At 41.8% G+C, this 19417-nt stretch overlaps 2 protein-coding genes across 4 annotated transcripts in view; both read left to right on the top strand.

Annotated features, from left to right (window-relative positions):
• Positions 1-5425, top strand: part of LOC111875747 (phosphoribosylformylglycinamidine synthase) — a 44949-nt gene extending 39524 nt beyond the window's left edge. Inside the window, exons 20-22 of the mRNA XM_023872241.2 lie at positions 633-803; positions 1013-1141; positions 2555-5425. Of these exons, the coding sequence (XP_023728009.1) occupies positions 633-803; positions 1013-1141; positions 2555-2739 (485 nt within the window). The 3' untranslated portion in view covers positions 2740-5425. The remainder of the gene's footprint in view (positions 1-632; positions 804-1012; positions 1142-2554) is intronic.
• A 1647-nt stretch (positions 5426-7072) lies between these two features.
• LOC111875748 (rho GTPase-activating protein 26) overlaps positions 7073-19417 on the top strand; it is a 177694-nt gene continuing 165349 nt past the window's right edge. For all 3 annotated transcript variants that reach the window (XM_023872244.2, XM_023872243.2, XM_023872242.2), the window contains exon 1: positions 7073-7368. In XM_023872244.2, coding sequence (XP_023728012.1) covers positions 7209-7368 — 160 coding nt within the window. In that variant the 5' untranslated portion in view covers positions 7073-7208. The remainder of the gene's footprint in view (positions 7369-19417) is intronic.

Here is a 19417-nt window from a genome sequence, read left to right as displayed (position 1 = left end):
TATTATGTTATTTTCCACTTTAACTCTATCTGCTCACAAATAAGATTGTGCATATGACATGACATACTGTTAATGAAAGTGACTGGCATCAGGAAGGACGATTCAGTGGGACCTATTTCATCAACAAATTTCATACTATTTTCAGGTTGCACACATGAATTTTTATTACAAACATTTTATTTTATCCAGTGGCATAGAATGTTTGATATTTGATGCTGTTTGTTTAGTTTAAGAGAGCTGGTATAGAGCAGTCGATATAGTGACTGGCTATGGCCTGGACGACCAACGAGTCGGAGTTCGAGTTTTGATGGGGGCAAGAATTTTCACGTCTCCATGTCCTTCAGACAGGCTCTGGGGCCCACCCAGCCTCCTGTCCAATGAGTACCGCGGGCTCTTACCCGGGGGTTAAAGCTGCTGGGATGTGAAGCTGAACACTCACTGCCAACTAATGCTGAGGTCAACAAAAGCGTGTGCATATAGCCACTACCCCATACATCTTCATGGCGTAGTGCTTAATTAGTTAAACACAACGACATTACCTTTTTTATTTTCTTTAATTATTAGTGTGATAAAAATATGTTGGATAGGATGGAGCCCAATTCATTTGCCTTATGACACATTATAAATTGCAGAAGAGAGTGCAGCATCAAAGGAACTGCTTGTACCTGATGTTGTGCTCGAACACAATTTGTCAGAGAGGTTTGAATGTCGATTCAGCACAGTCCGCATTGAAAGAAGTCCATCAGTTATGCTCCAGGGAATGGAGGGATGTATACTTGGAGTCTGGATTGCACATGGAGAAGGTTTGCATTTTGTTACTGTTCTTGTTGCTGTTGTTGAAGCATTGATAACCACATATAAAACTATACAGCATCATAACCTAGAAAATAATGTAAATTTGCACTGTTGTGAAACCCTCAAATCTCATGTTAATATCTTGTGGATTTCTATGTTCCGAGAGGTAGCATCAGTGACCAGGTTATTGTGTAATACATTTATCTGATATTTGCAGGTCGCTTCACATTCCGTAATGAAAATGTGCTTGCAAGCTTAGACCAGAAATGCTGTCTTGCCATCAAGTATGTGGATGATGACGGAAAGCCAACACAGACATATCCGCTTAATCCTAATGGCAGTCCTTGTAAGTTGATATGGTAAAAATAAAGCTGTTGTCACATGTCACAGTGACTTAAGATGTGGGTTTTGGTTGGTAATTTGATTTACTGGATACTTACAGATTGTAACTAGAAATAATTTTAACACTATTGCGGATTTACACAATTTACAATCACTCCATGATAATCTTCTCAGCCTATCTGCAGTAGTCCTCATGGATTTGTAACACAGAAACTATAAAAGGTCTCACTGAATCACACACACTCCCAATGTCACTGTGCTACAGCACACATAAAGTCTTCAAATCACATGTTAAATCTTCTTTTACTCTACCTCAACTCTGAACTTCCCATGGCTATCTCCTACCGAGAACTGACACGTCCCTGAACTGAATGAGTTCTGTCACTTATATAGCCAAGGAACGGACACACATCACAGGAAACATGTGAAGTGACCACCACCCACTGCTGCGTGACATCACCATGGACACAGAAAACACAGCCTCCTCTTTTGTTGCATGTTGAACCATGTTTACAGAGCTTTTTGCATGGCAACATGTTGATCGATATTGTTGATATTGTCTCATGTTGCCTATGTGGTTCAACAGATAACTTCACATGGGTCTCAGATTTAGAGGATATTTATTGAACACTCACTCTTGCACACTCAAGTACAATTAGTATCACTTCAACTGCATTCTGTGGTGGCTATTTTCCAACTGCCTCTGGCCGTGGCTGGATCTCAACTGTCTTGGCGAATGCCTTCAACCCATTATACAGGGGTTTTTTGAACTGCTTAGAGAACACCATCTTCAACTGTCCGGTTTCACGTGTCCTACACTCATTACTGCGGAAGTGCGTTATTCTCGCTGGTTAGACAACCTGTTGCTTAGGAAATTCATTTTTTCCCTTTACATAACATTTCAAACAGTTCATTGTAACCTTGGAGACTCACTGTTAGAATTACCATGGGGGTAACCCTTCCGGATTCCAAACACCTGACAATATTATCTTACATGTTTTATTGCATGTGAAACTTGGTCTCTTACCCAGAAGGAAGAACATAAATTGAGGGTGTTTGAGAGCAGAGTGCTAAGGAGAATATTCAGAGTTACAGGAGAGGATGTAACAGGAGGATTATTAGGATTAGATGGACATAATATGTATCATGTGTACAGAATTTTAATCAGGAAATCAGATTCGAATAGATGGCATGGGAAACATGCCACTAGAAGGGAAGATGTTAATAACAAACCTTCAGGTTCTTAAGAGGCAGGATATTCTTGACCAGCTTTTCAGGAAAAAAGGTCCTTCATGGATTTCATGCTCTGTGGGTCATCTAGACTAATGTCAAATATGTGGAATTGTAAATATTCTGTCATCTTTTTACCTCTACTTTTTTGAGGGTTGCTTAACACAAGTTTATCTCTTTACTGCAGGTGGTATTGCTGGAATATGCTCTGAAGATGGCCGTCATCTGGCCATGATGCCCCACCCAGAGCGTTGCACACAGCTATGGCAGTGGCCCTGGATGCCAGCTAGTTGGTATAACAAGTATACTGTATCGCCGTGGTTACGTGTCTTTGAAAATGCCTTCAACTGGTGTGTTATGAATACATCATAACATGTGGGACAGTTCTGAGGCATTTTATGTTGTCTCTCTCTTATGTTATTTATGTCACATGATGAAATTGGGAGGACCATGAAGGAAGTTTGAGTGTGAAGAACATCTAAATAAGTCGATAATCAATCATGATAAGCCACCTGCCCATAGTTTTTGTGGCCTGTCTCTGATGTGTAACTTCGGCTTTTGGAGTTTAGACACATTATATGTTGAGGCTGTTTCGTTGTTGTGGCCTACATTGCAGTTTGCCATCTTGAAGGATTCTCATATTCATATTACCTGCTCTGAAAGTGTTGGATGACCCCGCAGTTGAATTTGTCAGATTAATGAATGATGATCAGACTCCAGACATTTGAATCTGTTAGATTATCTTATCATTTGAGTCTCTGAAGTTATTGCATCAGAGAATTTCAAATGTATGGCTTCTGATATCACAACATCTAATGAGCCATCAAGCAATGGTAAAGATGAGTTTAAGCTTTAATCTGAGAAAAATGGGGTCATATTCAACACTGATAAAGAATATGGTTGAATTATACACAAAATGCCTATTTTTAGCACTCAGAATGGAAAATTGTTCTGTACGTAACAAATCTGCTGAACTTAATAAATATTTCTGTATGAATATTTTGATATGTTTTACACAATTTATGTGAGATTCATTTGAATCCATAGAGCTGTTCATTTATATCGTCCTTTGAAATAAACATTTTTTGGTTGTCGCCAGATATATGGCTGAAATATTCAGTTAATATTTCCCAGCCTGTTGATGATGCAAATAATAAATAATAAAAGCAATATTTCTGAATCTCCTTTATCATATTCTGTTTTTAATAATGTTGTAACATTTCCATCTGTTGTTCAATTTAGTGGACACTCATTTATGACTGTAATATGTATTGTGCATTGAATTTTTATTTTGATAGATTGGTAATGATGTAGAATTTTGTTGAAATGTCATTAAATGTACATGCTTCTGTATATCTGTTTGCTAGTATTTCTGTATGCTTCTATCCAATAAATTTGTAAGTATCCGGGGAGAGATACATTATATCTGACATAATGTGAACAAATTTGAAATGAGATGCTGGCACCTCATTGCAAATGACTGGTTTGGTCCCACTGTAATACATGTGTGATTTGTAGTAAGTAGAGAGTGTGTGTGAGGAAAATTTTGTTTGAGTATCAAAATTGATGACTTATTGCCTTTATATCAGTTACACATAATATTGTGACATGTCTAACCTTTGCTGGGCAATGGGAGGTGGAACGAATTATCACGAAGACATAAACGGTCGGTTGCCAAGTCGTGCAACGGTGGAAACAAGGTTATGCAACAGTAAGGAAAGTGGTGCTTCTCCGTGCCATGCCTAGCCAAGCCAAAGCACGCTTGTTGCTACGCAGCAATAAACAACTCTTTGTGGCATTGCCAAGCACGGCATCATGCAACAGTGAAGCAAGCTATGTTTTCTGCTGTCCAGCTGAGGGTTTATAAGAGAGACTGGGATGCCTAAGGAGTCAGTTGAAATGTAGCAGCTGCTGAAGCCAGTTAGTAATCAGAGTATTTGGTGCACTCGCACCGCCTGCACTCGCCTGGTTCATTTGTAACTAGTGGATTGTGAATGTGAATGAGTTGAAATGTAGCAGCCACTGAAGACAGTATTTGGGGTATTCAACAAGTATTTGGAGTGAGTGCAAGACAACCGCAAGAAGAAGAAGAATGGAACATGTGTTATACTGAAGATAGTGTGAAGAGATTTGTGAGTAGGGTTTGTAAAGTGTGTAAATCTGCAAGAGTGTTATAATTGATTCTATTTATGACTTGTACGTTGTTAATAAAACCAATTAACAATCCAAACAGTGTCTTCAGTGGCAAAGCACTTTACAATATTAATTTAAACTCAGATATGACATCTATAAATACAGCATGTTAAAATAAAACCTTTATTGCACTACATGTTTTGGCAGCTCGCATTCCAATGTCAGGCATGCTTCATCAAAGCACTTTTGTGTGAAGTCTTACGATTCTTAATATAAGATAAAATTAAAAATACATTAATAATTCATAGAATTCATTCTTTACATTTCATAGCCATTGAATTCCTTATTGCTCTTGTTTACATATATTATTGAAAATTGCATTTTCAAGCCAGAAGGTCGTGGATTTGATTCCTGATATCACTGGACTTTTCACTTGACCTAATCCTTTCAACCTCACTATGGCCCTGGGGTCAACTCAGCCTCTAACAGAAATGAGTATCAGAAATTTTACTTGGGTGTAAAGAGTGGCTGGCAAGTAAGGCTGACAACCTTACCGCCATCTGTGAGTAGATTAGATATTGTGGGACCCTCAACGTCTCACAAGCATATGGGCTTCCATGGCCTGCTACTGGGATAGATTTATGTTTTACCATAGGAATTAAATTAACACAATGGTAACAGAATTGTCAGTGATTAAGCAACAAGTACTGAAGCCTTTACATCATGAAGGAAAGGAACATACCCTACTGGATCCCTTGGAAAGCTGAAGAATTTTAATTTCTTCTGTGTATGTGTTGAATGGCACCCCAGTGCAGAACATTGTACTTTGTACTGCAAGAAGCAATACAAATATTGTAACACAGTTTGTTCTGATATGTGACTCATTCTGTATCCAATGGTTTGTGAATATACTTCTCAACCTGTATCTCAATCTGCTTGAATTTGAAATAAATTAACAATGAACAACCCCCCATTTTGATCCGTTATGTTGCTTTATAACAGTTTCATTACTAGTTTCATGTTTAGTTAGTCACATGCTTTTAAATAGAATTGTATGTGTTTCATTGTTCAAGATATTGTATTCTAATACATAATTTCTAACTAGTTGAAATATTTTAAATATACCCTACTGCATATGAATTTTAAACTTATAGAATGAGCCAATCATTGATACAAAACAATTATACAAAAGAAGACTTACCTTCATATACTCTTGCAGAACGTATATAAGCACTTAACATGTTTCAACAGCAGCAACACTTATTTCAGCAGGTGACATGACAGCTGAAAACTTGAGGTCTTCAAAGTTTCTTCCTGTAAGCAGGTACCTCAGGGTCACTGCTAATCTTTCATTCACCAGTAAACTCTCCCTCATATTAGTGTCCTTCCTTATTAAAAATGTTTCGACCATTCTCAGCAACTTATCAAATATTCCTTCACTCATATGAAAATAGTTTCTGCAATCTTCTGATTCCATCACACCAATTTCTTTTAGCAGAGCAACATGGGAATACTTTTCGCATTTTTGTAACCAGTTTCTCATCCAGCGTCGGCGCTTAACATTTCGTTTTGTGCCTGATGCTAAAATTATAGCAGTACACGCTTTTTTGGCGAGGATCCAACATAATAGTCAAGAAAACTGACACAAAATAAATATGCTTTTCTCTTGATGAGTTGAGTGGTACTGAAGCAAATAATGTCGTTTCAAATAATCATGTAAGGTTGATGAGTAATGAAGGAAGGCTTTTGGGGGTAATGACATTATTTTTGATCATGTAAGGCCAGCTTTATCCATCGTTATGTCATGGTTTTGCCCTGAATTCAGGTGATGAGACAGCAAGAAATATTTGATTTTCTCTGTGTTTACTTCTAGATCAACCTCCTTATTAGTGTCACTGTGTTTTTCTTTATGGTATCCACGTTCTCCCAATAGACTTTACATCATGAACGTAGACCAGAAACTGCCCCATTTAATTTTAGTCCCACTTGGTTTTCCTGGACATTCCTAATATATTCTAAAGCGAAGTTGAAAACCAATGGCCATAAAGCATCCCCTTATTTTGGAGCATTTTGGACAGGGATCATATGAGAAAAATGTTTATCTATATGGACTTTACAATAGGTTTCATATTAACGCATTTTTATCAAACTTAACTAATGCTTTCCTCATGAAATTTCAGTAGTCTAGAAAGGTCTAAAAGTCTGTGATTGGAGAGAAGTCTGAAAGGAATTTTATTGTTTGGAGGTTGGTGCCTGTTGAAGGTTGTTGTTGGCTGTGTTGGTTTCCTGCCACTAATATATTTCCTGTTTGCAAGAGTAAAATAATGATTACCTCCTAACTGAAACTTAGATAGCAAGGCGCAGTTGGCCCTTTCAAATGCTTCCCATTTCTTCATCCCAAATACCTAAGGGTGCGGGGACTATAGGGACATATCCTGTATGAAATATACACAACTATCCAGTAGATGACGGAGCGGATGCCAACATATGCAGATGAATTTAAAAATCAGTCAACAGATGGCAGAGGAATCCCGATTAGTATAAAGCAAAACAAAATGGCGTAAAATGAGAGTACATTTATGCGGAAGTTATCGTTGCGTGGGAGTGTAGTACACATTTGTCAGTGGTTGTCTGGTGTGTTGGTGGCGAAGGAGGTGGACTATGTGTCCCTAAATTTGAATGGTGTGCAGTTAGTGTAGTATTTGAACATGGGGGTGGGTCTTCAGCCACTAGAATTTTCGGACTGTTTAACTGATAGTCCATATTTTAGAGAAAAACTTCACACGCACGAGAAGGAACTAGAAAGAACGAGTCAGCAAATAAAAGGTCTAGTGAAAGAAGTCAAAGACTTGCTCAGTGCTGCTAAAAGTAAGTTATGACATTTCATAAATATCCATCTCTTTTAAGACAGAATTCTGCATTTGTGTATAAATACTTCCTCATGGATTGACGTGAAGGTTAATTGAGCGTCAGTTTGCTGTCTGAATGATGAAGCAACGATCATTTGCGTAGCAACTTCTGAACAGTGACCATATGAATGGAAAGAAAACCGAGTATTTACCACACTGCATGTTGCGGACAAATTATAACTTGTAGATTCTAAAGGGTTCTGACGATGGTGTATGACACACAGGATTACTGGGGTTTTTTACTTTTTCCATCGTCCGGAATTCTAGGTAATAGAGAACACGACGTTTCGGAAACTGGATCTGTTTCCGTCTTCAGGTGAGAAAGGAAGACACCTACTCAGTTGGGCCCCTTTGAAGACGGAAACAGATCCAGTTTCCGAAACGTCGTGCCCACTATTACCTAGAGTGCCCTCTATTACCTAGAATTCCGTACAATGGAAGAAGTCCAAAAACCCAGTAATTCTGCTGAAATTATAACTTCTCATATAGACACAGAAAGGAAAGGTTAAGCAGTGTTAAATGGAAAATCACACAAGCAACTCCGTGAAGCAGAGTCCTGGGTCATTTATCCACTTAAGAATTTATTAACGTTTTATGGAAACCATTACTGTTTCCAGAAGAGCTCCCCACAGGTCCTAATCTTGAGCCAGATGAATTCAGTCCATACCACCTCATTCTGTATCTCTAAGATCAATTTAATATTATCCTCCTATCCACGTTGAAGCCTTCGTAGTGGTCTATTTCCTTCTGACCTTCACGAAACCGCGTATGCATGCTCCTTCCATCTGTGCTACACGCTTTTCCCATCTTATCTAGCTGCATTTTGTGAAGAGTACAAATTATGAAATTTCTCATGCAGTTTTCTCCAGCTCCTGTTATTTCATTCCTCTTGGGGAAAAAATATTCTTCTCAGTACCCTGTTTTCAAACACCCTCAGTTTGTATTCTTCCCTTAATATCAGAGACCAAGTTGAACATCCGGATAAAACTGCAGGCAAAATTATAGCTTTATATGTTTTAATCTTTATGTTTTTAGACTTCAGCTGGGAAGACAGGTTCCAAACTGAATGCCAGGAAGCATTACCCGAATTTAATCTGTTCTTAATTTTCTCATGAATTAAATTTTGATTTGTTAATGTCATTCAGAAGTATTTGAACTCAGCCACATTTTCAAAGGATCTGTTAGCTATCCTTGATTTTATCATGCATTCTGGTGACGAGATATCAACGTATACGTAGATTTCTCATGATTTACTCCCAGACCAACCTACTTAACTGGCATCAGTTATAGCTTCTTTGTTTTTCTTTTATGGTATTTATGATATACCATAACAGATTTACATCATCAGAATAGGCAAGCAGCAGATGTGTTCAATTTAATTTCGTAGTCAACGAGAAAAACGGTGGGGATAAGACTCACATTTTTATACCATTTTGAATAGGAAACATCAGACAAATTATTACTTATAGGAACTTTATTATAGATTTCCTTTAAAACGCATTTTAATAAGCGTGATTAGTTTCATGGGTGCACCAAACTCAATGAAAAATTTTACAGTACAATATAAATACAATATGCAGTGTACAAAATACAATGTGATATAAATAATACAGGGGATGGACAAAACTATGAAAACACCCAACAAAAAACACATTACCGTGACAAATATGGAGTAGGACAACCTCTGGCTTGCAGAACTGCTTGCAGTCTCCTTGGAATGGATAAAGAGAGGTCCTGTATGATTTTCAAGGGAATCTTGTACCATTCTTCCTGCAAAACTTTGGCAAGTTCTGTTAACGACGGTGGAGGTGGGTAGTGTGCACGCAGATTGCTCTCCAAAACAGACCACAAAGGCTCAATAATATTGATATCTGGCTATTGTCGGGGCCATGGCAGACGTGACACTTCATCTTCGTGCTCAGAAAACCAGTCCTGGACGATGTGAGCAGTGTGAACACGGGCATTGTCATCTTGGTAAATGGCATCACCATTGGGGAACAAAGTTTCCACCATGGGTTGGACCTGATCGCCCAAAATGGTCACATAGCCGTTGGCAGTGACGTGACCTTGCAGGGTAATGATGGGTCCCACAGAATACCACGATATGGCTGCCCATACCACGATCGAATCCCCGCCATGTTTCACTTTTGGCAGCAAACAGTCTGGATCGTAAGCTTGGGATGGCGTTCTCCAGACGTAAACTTCGGCCAGAAGTCAGAAACAGTGTGAAGGTGGACTCATCCGACCAAATGACCGTCTTCCAATACTCCATATCCAGGTTTTATGACTTCGGCACCACACTCTCCTCTTAGTGGCATTTTGATCACTGATGAGTGGCTCTGGAATTGCAGCTCGTCCAGAAATACCTTGTTTCTGGAGTTCCCTTCGTACTGTTTTGGTGCTGACAGGGTTTGTGAGCGTCACATTCAGTTCAGCAGTCACTTTTGCAAATGCAGTCTTCTTATTTTTTGTCACAATCCTACGCAATGTTCGTCTGTCTAGATCACTCAACACACATTTCCGTCCACGCTGGTATTTATCGGATGCGGTTTTTCCAGTCCTCTATGTGGTCATAATCTAGGATACTGTGCCTCGCGAAACACCAAAAACCTCGGCTGCCTTGGTTACGGAAGCACCCACCATACAGGTCCCCAACAATTTGCCCGCGTTCGAATTCTGTTAGCTCTGACATGATGCACTAAAAACTGCACAGAACACTGTCTCGACAACAGACGAAGCTTGCAACGTATTGCGGAGGTTGTACAGGTAGTGCTATTGGGCAGATACGACATCGTCACCTACAAACATCGCTAAAATAAACACTTCAATTCCGGCATATATTTCACAAGGTGTTTCCATATTTTTGTCCATCCCCCTTGTGAAATTTACAATCTGTAACCCTAAACTGCACTACAGTAACTGGAAAGTACTATTGTGGTACACGGTGTGTCCAGGATCCGTTAGGACTCTTTTTTTTTTTTATTTTGCCCTGCAGTGTCATCTGTTGGCGAGTTGTGGCGTTAAGATTCTTGAAATTTCAGCTGTGGATGTTTATAATTTAAAAGCACAAGCATCGCTGCATCATTTGTTCTGACCTTGAATGTAACAGTACTGTTCTGACGCTCGTCGGAAAATAGCGGTTGAACAGAGAGCCAACATAAAATTTTGTTTCAAGTTAGGTAAAACAGCCGGAGAAGCGTATGAAATGACGAAGAGTGTCTACGGTAGTGATTGTTTGAGTCGCTCGAACGTTTTTCGATGGTATGCTGTATTTCGTGACTGCAGGGAGGACATTGAAGACGCTCCACGTGCATCAAAGCCGAGATCAAGTCGCACTGAAGAAAATGTGGAAAAAGTGACCGAAATCCTTGCATCAGACAATGTGTTTCTGCAAGACTCGTCGAGGAGCTTTTGTGAATACCAGAAAGCACTGTGCATCAAATTTTGACCGAGGATTTGGGCAAACGGAAGGTCTTTGCGCGGGTTGTACCGCACGCGCTGTCAGGCGATGAAAAACATGCCAGAGTGGAACACTGCAAAGACATGTTATGGTCGGCCCAAAGTGATACAGAATTTACAAAAACGATTGTTACTTGTGACGAGACAAGGCGTTTTCAATATGAGCCTCTCACAAAGCGGCAGAGTGCAGCGTGGTTGAGCCCAAAGAAGCCGAAACCAAAGAAAGTGCGCATGCAAAAGAGTCTAGTAAAGACACTGCTAACCGCTTTCTTCGATTGCAAAGGAATCATTCACAAGGAATTTCTGCTAGAAGGTCAAACAGCAAATTCTGATTTATCTCGGAGTCCTCAAACGTTTGTGGGCGAGAATTCTTCGAATTCGATCTGAATACCGAGAGCAAGGTTCCTGGTCGCTCCTCCACGACAATGCCCCACCCCACACATCGAAGATCGTGCACGATTTTTAGGCCAAGAAAAGGATCACAGCCCTTGATCATACTCCATATTCGCCAGATTTGTCTCCAGCAGATTTCTGGTTCCCAAAAGTTAAGTTGACGATGAAAGGAGACCGTCACGGCACCATCCAGGATATACAAAGGGAATGTACCGCAGTTTTAAATGCAATTCCACAAAAGGAGTCCAGTGACTGTTTTCGAAAACTTTTCAATCTATTCCAGCTATGTATTGATTCAGAAGGAGACTGTTTTGAATAAAAAGAGTGACATTTTGAAAATAATTCACGTCTTGTAGTTTTAATGAACACAGTCCTAACAGAACCTGGACACACTGTGTATGTTAGCCTTATCTTTGCATGAACTTCAGCTCGTCTGCATTCATCTTTACAATCTGAAGAATATATCACAGATATTCTGAGAATTTAGACCAACATTTTGTAGCAGGTAGTCAATATATAGGTATTTTTTTTTTAACTTTGTTGACGGGTTCACGGCTCTGCGCTTCACGGCAGCCGGTGCACCGCCGGCTGCGGAAGGCACACGAATTTTACCGATGAATGAAAATGCCTCATGGCCAGTAACATTTGGAATGAAGGGAACTAATCAACTCGTGGACCGCTTGACTGCATTTTGTTTCAAGGCGAGCAGTACTGTTTGTTTATGATTTGTCAGCAGTAGGCAGCAGTTATCAGCTCCGTTAGTAGTTTGCTGTCAGTTACAGTTAGTGAGCAGTGTGGTACATCATGGTGTGGTATACTGTAGAGCAAAGGGATTTTCTGTATGACACCTATGTTAAATACGCTTCTGCTAGAAAGTATCGGCGAATATTTCGACGTAAGTTTCGTGATGAAAGAGATCCCAGCAGACAAGCAGTTCGCAATTTGGTGAATAAACTCGGAACAACGGGACTCCTAATAGACAAGAAAAAAAAAACATAAGCGCCGAGTGCTTACTGAATAGAAGTTAGATGACATAGGGGCCAGACTTGAACATACACCTAGAAAATCACTGAAACGTGTAGCTCAGTGGACTGGAGTGTCAAAATCTAGTGCAAAAATGGCAACACAGTTACTGAAGCTTAGACCCTATAAAACAACAATAATCCACGCACGCCTTGCAGCCGCGCAATCCAGCTAGCAGGGTTCATTTTTGCAGTTTGTTTCTATAGTCTGTCGCCAAAAGTGAGATGACCCTCTAGTGGCATCCTTTTAGGCTGAAGCATGGTTTCACTTCCAGAGATATACATAAATACGCAAAATAATTGCTACTGGAGTTCACAGAATCCACATCTAACTCACTAAGTTTCTCTCCGACCAATGAAAGTTGGTGTTTGGTGTGCTTTAAGTGCAAGAAGGATTGTTGCACCTGCGTTTTTAACGAAATAATTAATTGCGAAAGAAATATATACTTGTAGAGGAACAGCATTATCAACTCCTCATATGATGTGTGTATTGTAAGTACTTAATTCCGAACGGTATCTGCCGACAGGCATGCTGATTCATCGACAAAGTTCGTATGCGTCTCGCGCCAAGCGGCACATCTGCCGCCGTTGAGCGCAGAGCCGTGGAACCGGTCAACAGAATAAAAATCCTTCCAGTATATTGTAAAATAAGAGACTTTTTATGAGGTTCCAGTGGACGCCAGATTTTTCCTCCTTGGGGTAAAGCAGCTGGGGCTTTAAGCTGACAACTTATTTACATTTAGTTCCAAGGTTAGTAATGCATGGAGCTGCACCTCCAACCCCCCCATCTATCTTCATTTTGTGGTGATTAATTAAGCACAAGGACATCTTTATCTTATGACTGTGTTTTATGTCATTCTGTCCTGTGTACTTACACACAGGTGGCAGCTCCATGTTCCAAAATTTTGCCGTCAGAAGGATAAAGATGTACACGTAATTCAGTTTCTTCTTTTGCGGGCGCTGCGGTCCAAGGTGAGCCTTGGTCTCTTGGTGACTTTCGACTCCAATTTCTAGCGCCCATTCTCTTTCAGATGTTCCACAACTGAATACAGCCACCTGACAGCAGTTCTGCCTACTCTTCGTGCACCATCTAGAAGGCATCTACGTATACGAGTATAGGCACAGCACATTCCGTGATGTCATTTATAATCCCGTGATTTTCCTAGGTCGGTTTAGGTGTTCCCGCCCGGCTGCAGTCGTTGAAACTCCTCAACATTTAAGGGTTTTTACGGGGTGAGGTTGGAAACTCCACGCCCAACCCCCAACCTGTAGGGCGAGGGTATCCCTTTTTATATGGATTATCACCTTTGACCTGTCAGGCATGGGAGATCCTACCAGTATTTACGCTATCGCCAACATAGCTCTCAGGAGCCTATGACTACACAAGCCCCAGCACTACGTCAAAGTAGCGATACCTAGGAGGGGTGGGGATAACTCAGTTTAATGTTTAACGCAGAAAGGTGAGAGAGTGAGGTAAACGTATGAAAGGGATAAAGGAAGGGGAAAAAAGGGGTGAAGGGGTGAAATATGAAAGAAATGGTTCCTCCAGTGAATTTCAGTGGGGGTCTCCCGTAATATAAATGTCGTACTACTTTTCAGTTACTGTGTGCTGAATAGTTTATTTTGTACTTCTCTTCATCAGTACACCGCTGCTTGTAAGTGGATATGACAGGTCTAGACCATAATGCCGCCCACGTTTCAGGTCTGTTCGTTCTAACACCTGTTGTGAAGTATTGTGTCACACAACTTGCAAAAAGTCGCATCAAGTTTAAGGTCACGGTACAGTCAACAGAGGATACATCTTCCTGTGCAGTACTCGGTTGTCAGGCGCATATTTCACGTATTGGCAGTTTTCCATTTGTGTCCAGTTTTGCCATTCATGGTATTTGGTTTTATATACGTACGGGTTTTAATTTGTGTACACAGAAAACATCGCATTCACTGTAATGACATCTGAAAAAAGTGTTTTTACTTTCTAGATTACCTTCGTGAGGGCTTTTTCTTTCTGTTTTACGCCGAATGCGCCTGTAAATTATAGGTACACACGATTTTGTTAATTCTTAGACACACACTTTCTCTCTCGGCCTGTGGCTGTACAGCCCTTTGGACCTTGGCCACTTTTTCAGTTTCTTAATCCTACACACAGACGGTAGGACTCCGAGGACGAGTGTTCAGTCCGTCGTAAGGCCGCTACCTACACACAGAACAACACAAACGTAGAATAAACGCACACAGACTTCTATGCCTCAAGTGGAATTCGAACCCACGACCCCAATGTTCTAGCGGTCGAAGACGGTTCATGCCTTAGACGGCGCGGCACTGTGATCTGCGGTTCTTAGACCCATTCAGTCATAATTATGCTTTGGTGAGTATTCGTAGTAGCTGATGTATATATCTGGAAATTCCCTACCTTGTGTGGAATTTGACGTTACATTACCCTAGTCACGTGAGCATGCCATTGGTCCCTGTACTGAGGCAGTTCACATTTTCCGGGCTTATTTCTTTAAGATCCATTCTCACCTGTGTGTGGTCTCCTCCTTTAGGTTTCTTGGCTGAAAATTTTATGCGCATTTCTTGCATCTCCCGTGCACTCAAGGGGTATTCTGTAGAACAGAAAATATTATGCGCTGTCGGGGGCAAAATTTAGCATTCTGAATGTAAAATACTGATGTGAATTTTATTCATTAATCAGATGAACAGAGTATGCGGCAGTTGGATACAGGACTTACATGGGCGGTATCATCCTTGGAACTATTTGATGGATAGTGTTAGCTGTGTGTACCATCTGCCACATGTTCATTAATCCAGCTATGGTTTCATCCGGTTACCAGAATAAGCATCGGTTGTTTCTCTACACTTGTAACTGGGTGATCTTTGTGTTAGATGGTTTTCTTGGAGGTAGGAACCAGGGTTCACGCCAGTCTATATGCCGTCCCAGGCGACAAGGAGTTCCCACCCGGAGTTCAGAATAGCTCTACTTTTTCAGAATTTTGTCACAATAATACGAACTTCTAAGACAGTAACGGGAATCTCAATTGGTGTCGGCATGCATAAAATAGGGGCTAAAGAAATACAATAAAAATTATGGGGTCACTCAGTTGCGCAGGTCGTGGTGTTAATGCCTGCTTGAGGTTACGGGATTAGCAGCTCTTTGAGTTCACATATTCACATTATTGCATAACATACTATTTAGCTGACTGCCAATTGTGGTCATGATAAGAAGAAAGAACAGCAGAAATTAATGTTCATTTAACAAACAGTTAAGAATGAGATCATAACATTTGCCGTTCCAAGTGGTCGCTTTGTGCGCCTGCGCGTACATCGGCCGTGTTGGGAACCGAACTTCATGCTTCCGGCAACAGTAATTACCTGTGGCACGGAGGCTAGGGCTCTGATGTCGCCCATATCTGTAAGTTGATGTAGACACAACAGTGACTTGCTGATAACATGGCTAGAGCAGTTCAGTGACCACGAAAGTTCACACTACAGAATGTCTCTGATGTCATACAAGGCACGTGGACTGGGCCAGGTGTTCATGCAATATGACTCCCAAGATAACAATATCTAATACTGTACTTCTTAAGAAAATAATGCATTCAGCATGTATAAGCTAAGTTCCTAGAGTACTTCTTCAGGCTTTGATGGTAGTTCGTAGCTAATCTTCATGGACAATTGCCGACGTTTCGGAAAACATGGCTGTTTCCACCAGGTATAATCATCCAAGATCCTTTTTTTAAATACCTGCCCTTGAGTTGGCCAAAAACCGATAGTTGTTGCGTAAGAATGGACTGTTCCATTAGAAACTGAACGTCTGAAAATTCCGCAGGGAGGAAAATTAAATTTATTTGTTTAAACCCAGTTCTTGATATGACAGTTCATAAATATTGATTCAGGTGCCGGTGTAGTTGGTTTCAAGGGCGGAGGTCGATGAGGTTAGGGATGAAACAGGTACTTTTTTTTGTTTGTTTATCCGCGAGATAAGCAGGTATACGTGGTCTGTCCAAAAATAAACCGAACTTGTTAAATATGGCACCAAGGAGCCAACACAGGTGACTCGCGACAGTGGCGCTGTGTAGCGGTGACCTTAAGCTTTAACCTGACACCTGCCCGATCACACCACTTCAATTAGTCATCGAGTACATGCGGTAGAGTGAACCTGTCTCTTGTGCCATTTGCGATTCTTGCAAGTTGAAACATGAAGGACCTTGAGGAGCAACTCGTTTGCATGAAATTCTGTTTCAAATTGGCAAACACTTTTACAGAGACTTCAGATGTTGAAGCAAGCTTATGGAGAGGATTGTTTAAGCCGTTCACAATGTTATGAATGGTACCAACGTTTCAAATCGGGTAGGATGTCCACCTAAGACGATCCCAAACCTGGACGGCCTTCCACATCAACGGACGATCATGTTGAGAAAGTGAGTGCTGTAATTCGTGAAAATCGCCGCCTAACTGTCCGTGAAGTTTCTGAAGAAGCAGACATCAGTAAAAGTTCGTGCCACACAATTTTGACCGAAAAACTGGAGATACATCGTGTTGCTGCAAAATTTGTGCCACGTCTTTTGACAGATTAGCAAGAAGCGAACTGTGTCACGGTCAGTCAGGAGCCGTTTGATCGTTCAAATGCTGACGAAAACTTTCTGAAAAATGTCGTAACAGGTGATGAAACGTGGGTGTACGGGTACGATATCGAAACAAAAGCTCAATCGTCGCAGTGAGTGGGAAAATCGTCGCCGCGACCAGAAAGAGCACGCCAGAGTCGATCAAATGTGAAGGTGTTGTTGAACTTTTTTTAACGGAAGGGCGTCGTTCATCATGAGTTTGTTCCACATGGTCAGACAGTCAATGGACATTTTTACTTGGCGGTCATGAAGCGTTTGAGGGAGGCAAAGCGAAGGAAGACGCCGGAGGGGTGGAGAAACCAGACCTGGATGCTGCACCACGACAACGCACCTGCTCACACGTCACTCCTCATCCGTGAATTTTTGGCGAAGCACGAGATTTCTGTCGTCCCCCAACCCCCCTAATCTCCAGATTTTGCCCCTGCAGACCCTTTTTTGTTCTCACAGTTGAAATCCACTCTGAAAGGTCACCGATTTCAGACGATAGAAGAGCTAGAAGAAAATTCGCCACGGGACTTTGGAAGCGGTGTATGGACAGTGGAGGGGAGTACATTGAAGGAGACAAGTCTTGTAAGCTTATCAATAAATGTTTTAAAAAGAAACTTCGGTTTCCTTTTCGACAGACCAGGTACAACAGCTGTTGCCAAATAACGGCTTTGCAAACATGTTTACACGGAAACAATTGCATGGAAGTAATGGAACGGTGTTTTCTGTGCGGTCCGTACCGAAATGTTATAAGCAGGACAGCGAGAGTTTGTTGAGCTGGTTGATGAGTGACTGAGTTATGGAACTGCTGAGGTTCAGTCGCTGTGAGCTTTTGCTGTTAAAAGTGGTAGCTGAGGTCGGGGATTGTTCGGGAATCCAGAGGAAAGGGAACGTCCGCCGTTGAAAACCGCTACCGAGGAACTGATAGTGAAGACATGAATGTGGGCACTAGTGCATGTGTAATAGTGGATTGTAAAGTGTAATCACGCGCTGTATCAAAGGGTCCAGATAATCCGATCATCAATCCAAAAGCCGCGTGTAGTCAGTCACGTGACAAATTTTCTCAGAAGTGGGATTGGATTGGCCAGATTATCAAACTTAGACAAGGTGGATGTCTGGCTAGAAGATGTGTAGGCCGTGCCAGAAAGGATGATGGCCAGGTTAGATGCCTATCAAGAAAAGATGGATGTCTGGCCACAAGAAATGAAGGACGGTCGAAAAGAGACGACGACCTGCAAAGAAGCGACGAAGGCCCATCCAGAAAAGATGGAGTCAAGTCCAGAATATGAAGCCCGCAGCGGTGCATCAGGAAGACCCTAAAGAAGAAGCCGCGCTGGAGATGATCGTAACTCTGAAGGAGCGGTATGGTGACCGGCATCAAGCCGGGCTCCGCCGACAGCCGAAGAAACGGACCCATGGCGATGGTGGTCCCGGAGGAAGTTGGCCACCACCCGCAGATGGATGACCCGCCACGCAGTTCTGCGTCGCGCAAGCGACACGGTCGTCAGGGAGCAGACAAGGACGATGTTGTACGCGGAACTCCTAAAGGACGGAAGTTCGAGAAGAGACGTCTGGCGCGACCTCAGTTAAACAATGGCGTAAGGAACTGAGGCCTGAGACGAGAGGTGCGTCTGAGGAGCAAGGAGACATTTTATGAAGCCATCGGACTGATGGTCGCGAAGCGAGCAGTTGAGTTTTCCAATGGGTTAGGGGGAGTGACTGACTGTACATTGTGGAGAGGTCAGCCCCCTCCGAAACGAAAGAAGAGACTACTAGCACCTTAAGAGCCGGAGATGTAGGAGTATTGACAACTCTTGGAGCTTATGCCCGCACGACCTTAAAAAGATAATGGTGGTACACCTGGCCCGGCGGACTTTATCAGGGAATCGCTCGGGACGAGCGGCCTTAAGGAGAGAGAAGCAGGAGTAGTTGGAGAGTAATCACCGTGAGAAATGAGCTACCGGGAAGGAAGGCGAGGCCGATCACAGATGTCGCAAGCACAGCCCTCGGAAAAGAAGAAATGGCGGTACACCTGTAAGGATGGAGCAGTATGGCATGTAGACCCGTTGCTGGGCAACGACCGCGAGATAAGACATTATACAACAGCCGTTACTGAGTAACGGCTTCGCAAACAAACCTGTTCCCACGGCAACAGTTGGACTACAACAATGAGGAACGACTTTTTCTGTGCGGTCCGTGCCGAGGTGTTATACGCGGGACAAGTTTGGAGCTGCAGTCAGTTGAGTTGAATTGAGTGGAGTTTGTCGAGAGTTGCTGTAGCTGAGGCCGGGGACAGTTCAGAAACCCAGAGTAAGGAGAACGTTGAAGCCACTACCGAGCAACGGCTAGGGAAAACTGAGAAGACTTTGTATGTGCTGTAGTTAAAGTAATCTTTGGAGTGTGTATCTCAGTGAGACTGTCGTAGTAATTTATAGTTACATTATGTAAGAGTATAGTAAATCCAACTACCAATCCCAGCCCCATCTGTAGTCACTCATACATGTGACACTATGTAGTTCATTTAACA

Source organism: Cryptotermes secundus, unplaced genomic scaffold, assembly GCF_002891405.2.
Source record: "Cryptotermes secundus unplaced genomic scaffold, Csec_1.0 scaffold603, whole genome shotgun sequence".
In the NCBI taxonomy this organism is placed as follows: Eukaryota; Metazoa; Arthropoda; class Insecta; order Blattodea; family Kalotermitidae; genus Cryptotermes; species Cryptotermes secundus.
The sequence above is the reverse complement of the archived record's forward strand: the minus strand, read 5'-3'. Positions and strand labels throughout refer to the sequence as shown.